This window comes from Drosophila takahashii, chromosome 3R, assembly GCF_030179915.1.
Source record: "Drosophila takahashii strain IR98-3 E-12201 chromosome 3R, DtakHiC1v2, whole genome shotgun sequence".
In the NCBI taxonomy this organism is placed as follows: domain Eukaryota; kingdom Metazoa; phylum Arthropoda; class Insecta; order Diptera; family Drosophilidae; genus Drosophila; species Drosophila takahashii.
This window is the reverse complement of record NC_091681.1, coordinates 3,026,575-3,037,534: the sequence shown is the minus strand read 5'-3', so window position 1 is coordinate 3,037,534 and position 10,960 is coordinate 3,026,575. Positions and strand designations below refer to the sequence as shown.

Here is a 10,960-nt window from a genome sequence, read left to right as displayed (position 1 = left end):
GAGAAATTGAGCTATTTTAAGCTTGTGCCGTAAAACGCCATTGGCATTTCACATGGATATTGAAAAGCAAGAAATTGATTATTTAGATTGTTGGGATGCGAGCAAATTTATTAAAATATTTTGATTTTGCATAAGGTTTTGCATTGTTGTTTTTGTGAAGGACATAAATTCTATCATATTCTGTTGTAAGTCATCATTATGGTTTTGATGACGTTTGATTTTTGTCCTATTGCTTGCTGAGGTGTTGTTATATTTTGCTCTGAGCATTGAGCTTGTGGGATCCCCGTCTGATTGGCAATTCCTGTTTTTAGGACACTTGCTATAAAAATGTGTGTGTTGGAGGTCCTAAATGAAGATCTGGCTGCATTTGCAAAGAAAACATCAGGTTGATATTGCACGTATGCATTTTGAGCATTCTTGCAGCGTGCAGATTTAGCTTGTCAAAGCCAATTCTTCAGGTCTTTCTAGACCGGGCAGGCTCCGAAGTTTGCGGCATGGTTTTCTCCACACTTAGCGCATTTCTTCGTCTTTGGGTCTTCTTTGATTGCATTGCACGGTTCGGACTGTTCGAAGCGGCTGTTGTTTCTAGTGTGTCCATACTCTTGGCAGTTTATGCATTACAGCAGCCCATTTCACTTATTCAGTTTTTTAACAGTAATCCTTCTATGCAACAGGAATTGGCGATTGTAGATCGGGTGCATCTCATTTTTTTTCAGGGCTCTGAAAATTAAATAAAGCTCTTACTTCTGCTACAAAATGAAAAATATTTTTTGAAAAATAAAACCTAAGCATTTGATCCACAGGACTGACTATTGATTGAAAATCATATTGATCGGGACAGCAGTTTAAGTTGTTAAAATTCAAAATAAATTTTAACCTTTATTGCTCTTTTCCCCTCCCCCTTCCGCACAGCACTACCCAACGCAACGCAATAACTTAGGAAATCTAAATAAATTCGTTAAAAATACTTAAAACGAGGACGGAAGCTAACTTCGGCAAGCCGAAGATTGCAGATTGCAGATTTTACGAATGAAAACTTGACTAGAATAGCAACATTAATTAATAAACAACAAAATATTTAATTTTTTAATTGAAAAAAATAAAATTTTAAAATTTTTCACCCTATTGTTTCCATGGGAGCTATAGGATAAAGACGCCCGATCGGCACGCGCCTTTACCCTAATGAAGCTTTGCATAAAATAATAAGATTTGGAAAGTTTCAAAAATTTTGGAAAAACGTTAAATTTTTACCGATTTCACCCTATTGTTTCTATGGGAGCTAAAAGATATAGACGTCCGATCGGCACGCGCTTTGACCCTGATCAAGGTATGCGTAAAATAATAAGATTTAGAAAGATTCTTGTCAATAGCTCTTACACTGAGCGAAACATCTTCATTTTGTGAAAGCTATATCAGATTGTCCCTATGGGAGCTATAGGATATAGACGTCCGATCGGTTCGGCTTTCAAACTTGATCTGCGTACACATGTTTTAGGACGACTGTAAAAGTTTCAAGGCGCTAGCTTTTAAACTGAGCTCGCAAACGGTATTGAAACAGACATACAAACGGACAGGGTTATATCGACTCCCCTATTGATCCTGATCAAGAATATATATACTTTATGGGGTCGGAAACGTCTCCTTCACTGCGTTACAAACTTCTGACCAAAATTATAATACCCTCTGCAAGGGTATAAAAATGTTAAAAACTTGAAAAATTAAACTTAAGCATTTGGGCCATAGAATAACGATAGAGCCAAAAATCATCTTGATCGGAGCAGCGGTTTTGATTTTTTAAATCGAAAATTTAATTTTAAATGTAGGCCCCCAAATTATGGGGGATATGGAAATTTCTTTTAGATTTCTAATTAGGCCCATTCAAGACCTAAAATTCTGCAAAATCCAAATTTTAAAATTCCAACCATTTTAGACGTTAACCTTAAGAACATCTAATGTTTTTTTGCTCAAAACATGGATGTTGGAGCTGTTTGCGGCCACTGGGGTGACATGTCGGACCTTAGTGGGCGCCTACGCCCCCAATGGAATGCTGTGCAAAAATTTGGCTGCTCTAGCTCTTACGGTTTGGACTGTGGTCGTATCCCCTTAAAAATAGGTCTTTCATTTTATAATCTTTAGAAATTGAGATGTTTCTAAAGATAAGGTAAGCAATTTGAGAAGGGGCTTGCAACGGCAGCCGGGAATTCCATCGGGACCAGGTGAATAGACGGGCTTGACTTCTTTGGAGATCAATTATTAGGGCGCTTTCGTTTAATGTGGGACAAAATATTAAGTTCGACATGGATACAGTCTAAGAATAAAACCGTGTACAGTGAGATGAAGGAGAATATGTCGTTTGAAAAAACTGAGCAAATATAGCAATCGTACCGTACTGTAGAACGGACGTGCTTTTGATAGCTCCGAATAAAATCAAGTTTTTACCTAGTATATTAGGCCGAAAAAATCTAATCGACGGTCTAATATTGGAACAATCTCCTGCTCTCACTGTGAGCATTGTGAATTGTGGATCGCCACTGACCGTGCAAAGATTTAATCGATTTAAAACAATTAATAATCACAAACAATCGCAGCTGATCTAAAGCTGGTGGGAGAGCGGGTCGCGAGCGTGGAGGCTGAGGTTGTCGTGATACGATCCGACAGGGATAAGGTGAACGAGCGTATCAACAACCTGGATCATAAGGTCTGCGAACTGTTCACATTGAAGGAGAGAGTTGGCGAGTTAAAAGCCAAACTATTTTCTTAGCAAATGGCATCTCAGGCATGCGAATTACGCATGCACGGAATACCATTTTGAGGGTGGAAACCTGAAAACACTTTACCACAAACTCTGTTTTTCGCTGCAGCTCACTCCGCCCCCAAAACACAAAGATCTTCAGTGGACCCGGTGGTCATTATAAAAATGGAAAATTACCATGAAAAAATCACGCTGTTACGCTGCATCGGACCTTACCGTCGTACGGTTTCGTAGTAGCTTTCGCTACTACTGGAGAGAGAGGGAAAGGGCAGTTGGAGTACGGAACTGCCCCGCGACGCTAACGGAGCTGCGCTATTCTGGTTGATTGCTTGTTATATATAACCCACTTGAAGCCCACAAATAAATAGTGAAATTATATCATATAACTTTCCAAGTGTTTGTATGACTAAAGGAGCCCCTTAATTCTATGACCACGAGCTGCCGGCAGGAGGGGACCCAACTTAACATGGTGGCCCATGAGGGTAAGTCTGCAAGCATTTGTGAATATATAAAAGCATAACTACGAAGGTTACCAGAAGGGCGCGGCGCAAGCTCAGTTAGTTCGTGCAGTGCAACTCCACGCGGTTCGACGAACCCAGATAAAACATACCGGATTATTGTAAGGCGCCGCATTAGATAATCGCTTATCTGCGCCTAGGCGGGACGTACCGTTTGTTTTCTCCGCTTTGGCTTTGTACTGGAATTTTGGGTAAGGAAAAGAAAAGGGTGTTGCGTGCGTGATAAGTGTCATAGCTGAGCGGCATTAGCTGGGATGGATTTATTTACGCTATTCAACATGGATCTGGAACCAGAAACTCCGCTGTCTTAAGATCAATTTATTAACCTCCAAGTTGACAGGCACAACGCCATGAAAAACATTTTGCAAAATTATAGAAAGGACGCGGCAAGTAGAAAAACGCAGGTATATTTTAAAAGACGTTTTCAGCAAATAGAGGAATTGCGGAGTGCGTTTTTGATCGCTCACGAGCAGGTTGTCAACATAGACGGCTATGCGGAATCAGCGCATGTATTAAGCATTTACATTCCGAGTTTGAAGAGCGGTACAAGAGCGGATCAAAAGAAGTTTGTGCCAGACCCCGACGGTGGCCGCAACTGTCGGACCGACGGCTGAGGTTCGCATGACGATGCCACAAATGACAGTTCCCAAATTCTCATGTGCGGCCGTGGACTGGCCAGGTTATTTTGATGCATTCAACAGCCTTGTATTCAACAATCCGTCGCATACCGGGATGCAAAAGCTGTATTTTCTTAAGGAATCGCTCCCGGTCGGACGCGATAACGACGTGCGCCAAATGCAGCTCACCGACTTAAACTTATCGGTAGCTTGGTCCCTGATGCTAAAGCGCTACAACAACACGCGCCTGGTTTTCGCTCATCACATGAACGCTGTTTTTTTGCTGCCGAAAATACAGAAGCAGTCGTCGGAAGCTCTTCGGACTATGCTCAGCACCGTCAACGTGTGTCTCGCCGCCTTCAAGCGCGTCAAGGCCTTAGAAGGGGAGGCACATCATTGGCTTGCGTACCACGCGGCTTCCAGGCTCCCAAAGGAAACACTCAGCGCATAGGAGCATCATCAAGGGAGTACGACGACCGTCCCGTCCTATGCCGATCTGGAGTCGTTTCTGAACTATCGGCTGGTGGTCATGGATGCGATCGAAAACCGAAGCTTGTCGAAAGACCTCAGTTCTGGGCTCGGGTCTTCAGATGCCATGCGCCGGGTTCAAGTTCTCACGACACGCGATAAGTCCGGACGCCAAGGCTTAAGGTGCCATCATTGCGACGGCGGTCACGTTCTACGCCGTTGTCCGACGTTTCTAGCTATGGAAGCGTGGACTCGTCACTCAGCTAAAGGGAGTGCGAACGCTGTACTCGGGTTGGTGTCCCAACTAATAATCGTAACTCAGCTAAAGGGAGTGCGAGGGAGATAGATATATAAATTTTGATTGCGTATAACTTTTTAATGAATGGTCCGATTTGAAAAATGTCTTCTACATTTCGATAGGTACAAATATACACAAAAAAATTGCATTTATACTTCTCGAAAATCTTTAAAGATGTGGGCGCAGGACCCACTTTAAAATCGTTAGTGGGCGATGGTGGGCGTTAGAGGGGGCGCTCGGCTTAAATAAACTTGCGCTGCGTAGGAAGCCAAAGAATATGAGTGGGAAATCTCAACCTTCTAGCTTTTATAGTTTCCGAGATCTCAGCGTTCATACGGACAGACAGACGGACTGGCGGACATGGCTATATCGACTCGGCTAGTGACACTAAGCTAGAATAAATATACTTTATAGGGTCGGAAATGCTTCCTTCTAGCGGTTACATACTTTTGCACGAATACAATATACTCTTTTACTCTACGAGTAACGGGTATAATGAATCAAATAAAAACACCTCTTAACGAGGTAAAAAACTAGTGACGATCGCACCTTCAACATACAAAAGTTCTGATATCAACATTTGTGACGAAAAATTATTACACTCGTCATTAAATAGACTTTCTAATATTTTCTCATTCGGCCCGCCCTAGCAAACTATTCCAGCCTTTTTCCCTTTACAGGCATTTACTATTGCAGCGTGCCGAATGAGAAAATATTAGAAAGTCTATTTAATGACGAGTGTAATAATTTTTCGTCACAAATGTTGATATCAGAACTTTTGTATGTTGAAGGTGCGATCGTCACTAGTTTTTTACCTCGTTAAGAGGTGTTTTTATTTGATATCAGAAGTTTTTGTTTGTTTACATTTGCTCTCATAGGAGCTAATATATACATACATTTAAATTTAAATTGGTCAATCATAATTTGTAAGCCATTGTATTTAAACAAATTAAGTTAAAAAGGCTTTTAAGTATTTCAAAATACCTTTTAAACGATGTATAGCACATGTCGGTACCTTTAAGTAAGTAAGTTCTACACTACTTACAAACTAACGAAATATAGCTATTTTTAGCTTTTTCCCGCTAAAGTAGCGGCTTTTTCCAAAAGTCGTAGAACAAAAGATTCCTATATGGAACTCTTAAGTGCAAATTTACTGATTCCATGACCCTAAAACACAGTTCGGATACCCTCCCACAAAATTCAATACTCAGGGAGCGTTAATTGTTCGAGCTGGCAAAAGTGGCTATTTTATAAAAATAACTTTTAAACGTGACTTTTTACAGTAATGTGTTATATACCAAAATTTAAGGAATCTCAAGGGCTATACAGTTTAAGGTTTTAAAGAAAATCGTTAGAGCCGTTTTTGAAAAAAATAAAAAAAAGCTAAAAAAAACTTTTAAAAAATTGTCTTTTGTTCATATTTTTTTAACTATTACATTTACACAAATTGCATATAATAGGCACTTATAGCATTTAAAACCCCCTTTCAAACGAGATGCAGCACAAGCCTGTAGCTTTAGTAGTATAGAAGTTACAGCTTTCCGAATTTTAGCCACTTATAGCTGTTTTCCCGCTAAACTAGCGAGTTTTTCCAAAAGTGGTAGAACAAAAGTTTTTTATATCGATGTGATGAACGTCATATCAAATTTTTAAAACTTACAAAACATGTTTTGGACAAACTGACAAACTGACAAACAGAATTAAATTTTCATTTTGGGAAGACGAGGAAAATCTTATTTTAGCTATAACTTTTGGACGGAGCGTCGGATTTTGACAAATGACCCCTCATTCGACGGGTATTTTCAAAAGGAATACAACTAAAACATTGCGAGGGGGCATTTATCCCCACCGTCCCCAACAGCTCCAAATTTCGAAATTTTCACTTTTTCACTTTCACCGCTCTCTCTCCCAAGCCAATTGATTTTCTTAGAGTCTTGGTATGCAATCCTGTTAGTTTTTGCAATACCTTTCGATAGGTGTATCATTCATTATGATCGGACCATCACAGTAGATTTTCATTTCTTCGTGTATATATAGTAGTCGCCTTCGCACATACTCCTGGTGCGCTTCGTCACTACATGGACTGCCGTCCATAGTGATTTTGACTTTCCAGATTGCACGACGAAAAGGACCTTGCTGGCCGCTATCGCGCGTCTTTTCGATCCGATAGGTCTGATAGCTCCGGTGATCATAAGTGGAAAGCTCATTTTAAAGGAGGTGACTTCGGTCAAGGTGGCGCACAGCGAGAGAGTGCAGGTGTCATTGGACTGGGACTCACCGCTGCCAGCAGCGATTCTGGAGAGTTGGCGAGCGTTTCGCTCCGACCTCCCAGGAATCGAGGACATCGCCGTCAGTCGGTGGACTAATTACGATCCGGCCTCCGTAGCCGGTGTGCAGCTGCATGCGTTCTGAGACGGGTCGTCGTCGTCTTATGCAGCACCTTGCCTAACTTTGGTGGGCTTTGGGAAGCCAACGTCGAGTCGGTCAAGCACCATCTCAGGCGCGTGATCGCGGATCGAAGGCTTACCTACGAGGAGATGACCACGGTGTTAGTCAGCATAGAAGCGTGCCTTAACTCAAGATGTGCTCACTCCGGTCCATTTCTCAATCGGCGACTCTATGTTTGCGCCAACAGAATACCGACCAGCCCCTTCCAAGTTTAGGGAACAGTTTCTGCTTCAGCAATTAATGCTGCGCCATTTTGGGACGGCTAGAGTAGGGACTGGCTTAGCCATTTGCAGCAGCGTCCAAAATGGTCCCAAAGCTTGGAAAACTTAAAGTTGGACGAGCTCGTACGCGTCAAGGACGATAGATTCACCCCAGCGCAGTGACTGCTCGGAAGGATTATCGAGCTTCACCCGGGTCAGGATGGCTTGGTTCGCGTGGTGACGTTAAAAACCCAGGAAAACCCACAGCTGAAGCGTTCGGTGTCGAAAATCTGTCGTTTGCCGATACTTTGGCTCCAAAAAACTTTTTTTCTATAAAAACTGGTTGGATGGATTTAATTCAAACCTTTTGTATTTATTTAGTGTCATTTAATTAACATCCACTAATTTTTAAACCCGATACTATCTGCTAATATATCAGTGGCAAAGCGATTGCTGAAACACTATTAAAAAAAGGTGCTTTGCGGTGTTCACTGTACCGCTAAAAATGATCGGATTTCCATTTTGTTTTTACATTTCGCTTAAGAATTAAAAAAAACCCGCCCCCTATGAATCCCTTTTTTTTAATTTGTTATTTACCCCTTCCTTAATTAATGTTCTGCGTGAAATATATGTTGAATATACAGATGTTATTATTACTGGCGACTTTAATAGCAATATCTTAAGGGAAAAACATCTGCTTGATAGTTTCGAATTATAGATTCTTCTTGACTTAACTGCTTGACTTCAGTTAATTTATACACTCCTACACATTTTACCAACACCTGTGATACTCTTCTTGACCTATTTTTTGTTAATGTCCCTAGTCGGAAGAAGAAGAAAGGCGAGAAAGAAGGCGATCAGTGTGATCGCTATTCTCGGTCTCTCGGTGAGGTGCGTCAAGGCATCACAGGTGGTGAGCTCATGCTCACTCGTCCAAACTGAGGCTGGGGGTGTGCTACGTACCCGTTGCATCCAAGGATGAAACTCGTCGTTGATGTTGGGGTGGTCCAAGGCAGGCAAAGGGTCTGTGGGGCTGTTGGGATTGGTGGCCAACCTCCGCCCCGAGAGGCTGGCGGCATTTAGTTTCCCGCTTGGTTAGCAGGAGGTGGGGATGACTCTGGACTAGCACGCCTATTCCCGCGTGGTCCTCGGCCACCGCTTCTTGGCGCTGACGGTTGGGTTTCAGCAGTCATGGCCGTGACGTTCATCACGTCAATCGGCACTTGGTAAGCTGTCTCTCGAATCCCATCAATAAACCGCTGCACCATGATGTTGTTGTAGGTCAGCTCAGGCAGCTCGCCAAAAACTGCTCGACCAAGGCGTTCTAGTTCCAAAGCGAAGTCATCGAGTGTCTCCATTGGGCCCTGCATACGGTTATTTAAGATGTGGTAACCGGTATGAGTCCCTACTGTGAAGTGTTCACGCATAGCCGTCTTGATCGCCTCATAGGAACGGAGGGTGGACTCCGGAAGGGTGCCGTGAATGCGTTGGGAGCGCCCGCGCAGGCTGGTGTACAGCTTTCGGCATCTCTTTCTCTCCGACCAGTGATACTCCTCTGCCATATCGTCCACCAGACGTTGAAACTCAGCTCAAGGCCTTGTGCCGTCGAGTATAGGGGGTATCTCTGTATCGGGCAACTCCAAAAAGTCCCAATATCGAGAAGAAATGACTGATTGCGATGCTCTTGTTGACAACCCATCGGCTGCAACGCCGGCTGTAGGAGGCTGCGGGTCGTATGAGCGACCAACAGGTGCCGCCGGGGGTTCTAGCGGCCAATTGCGGCGCGGTGCATCCTCCGCTGATGGTGCAACTAGGCGCGGCGTGCTAGAAAAGAGCATTGACTCTCCCACTGGCACGGCGGGTGCAAAGGTATGCGCAGCGTTGACCGGTCCTTTTGCTACACTTTGCAAGCCATCAAACATGGTCCTCTCGAAGCTCGCCCACATCTGCTCAAACTTTTGCTCGAACTTTCGTTCTAGAGACTTGTCAATTCCGCTTACTTTGTCTTCCAGCTTTTGCATGAAAGACTGAATTTGTTGCTGTTGTGCGGCCTCTCCCATATTTCCATCGGATGAGGGCTGGCATTGGCGAACTGATTTTTTAGGCATTTTCTTTGGGTCTGGGTTTTCGCAAACCCACAGAACCCCACACCTGACACCAATGTAACGAAACTTGGTCGCCCGTAGGGGTTTCCAAATTCGCCACTGTTAGCCGAGCGGATACTTTTTAAGTAGGTGGGGATTAATCCACGTTACGAGAACGTCAGTCAACAAACAACGCAGTAGTTCTTAAGGGTTATTTTTAAGTTTTTATTAGCCGCTTAATTAGTCACGCTTGCAGTATGGCAGACAACCGGAAGAAGAAGAAAGGCGAGAAAGAAGGCGATCAGGGTGATCGCTATTCTCCCAAAAGTTTTTGACCGGCTTTTTACAGGTCCTAGGGTGACCAGTCGTGCAGGGTTGCCACTTTGGCAAGTACTGTGGCGCTTTCGTTACAATATAATAATTGAGATTGGACGTCCATATATATGTCTCCCAATATCGAGCATCAATTAAACATTTTTAATGGCAACATTGATTACCTTTACCATTCATGCTCATGAGGTCGTATCTGACAGGTAGACAACAAGCAGTTGTATCTGGGACTTATTGTTCTAGCTTTGTTTCGGTGTCTAGAGGCGTTCCCCGAGGATCTGTGCTAGGGCCTTTATTGTTTTCCATCTATGTTAATGATTTACCCAAAGTTCTGTCCCCTTGTGATGTCCATCTATACGCTGATGATGTGCAGTTCTATGTTAGTAAGCCTCTATGTCAAGTCAATGAATGTATTAGTATGTGTAATACCCTGCTTTTCAAAATTAATACCTGGGACACTGAAAACGGACTATGTATGCCCATAAAAAACACAAATGCGTAATTATCTACAAAAAACCCTTCGATACATCGCAACTCCCGAATTTAATAATTGGAAATAGCCCTATTAAATACGAAGATTCAGCAGGAAACCTGGGTATTACCTTTAACAACACGTTAACATGGAGCAAACATATCTCCAGAGCAACTGGGCGAACATATGGACTTCTGAGACAGCTTTATACTTCTCAGTCGTTCTTGCCAACCCAACTTCGAATGCTAGTGACCAAAACAATCTTGGTACTCAAAAATTAACTTTAGCTTGTAATTCGATCGTCCGTTACGTGTTTAATCTTCGTCGCACTGACCACACTTCTCACATACTTTCAAATTAAATTTTTACTATTTTTATACCCTTGCAGAGGGTATTATAATTTGAGTCAGATGTTTGCAACGCACTGAAGGAGACGTTTCCGACCACATAAAGTATATATATTCTTGATCAGCATCTAGCCATGTCCGTCTATCCGTCTGTCCTTCTGTCCGACTGTCCGTTTCTATGCGAACTAGTCTCTCAGTTTTGAAGCTATCGCGATGAAACCTTCCCAAAAATCTTCTTTCTATAGCAGGTAGTACATATATCGGTACAAACTTTGCAGAAAGTAGGCGTTTTGATTTTTGACAATGTAAAAACAACATTTTAAGGAGGCATATCTGCAAGGGTATATAAACTTAGGCTGGCCGAAGGATATAAACAAATAAATAAAATTAGCATCATTCATATTATGACATGAGTAGAGATCGGAC

The 10,960-nt window shown here is 42.7% G+C and overlaps 1 protein-coding gene across 2 annotated transcripts; it reads right to left on the bottom strand.

Annotated features, from left to right (window-relative positions):
- Window positions 1-660: 660 nt before the first annotated feature.
- Window positions 661-9,235, bottom strand: LOC138913628 (uncharacterized). 2 transcript variants are annotated; one of them, XM_070217728.1, is made up of 2 exons: window positions 8,265-9,235; window positions 661-720 (listed from the first exon to the last, which is right to left on the bottom strand). In XM_070217728.1, exon 1 carries the CDS (start codon window positions 8,861-8,863, stop codon window positions 8,381-8,383), a length of 483 nt encoding a protein of 160 aa, XP_070073829.1. In that variant the 5' UTR covers window positions 8,864-9,235; the 3' UTR covers window positions 661-720; window positions 8,265-8,380. The 2 variants fall into 2 exon arrangements, with proteins under 2 accessions (XP_070073829.1, XP_070073827.1); XM_070217726.1 differs by lacking the exon at window positions 661-720 and adding an exon at window positions 8,039-8,121.
- Window positions 9,236-10,960: the final 1,725 nt, after the last annotated feature.

Excerpts from the sequence above, each read along its gene's own strand:
- LOC138913628 (XM_070217728.1), bottom strand. The coding sequence starts at position 8,863 with ATGGCAGAGGAGTATCACTGGTCGGAGAGAAAGAGATGCCGAAAGCTG.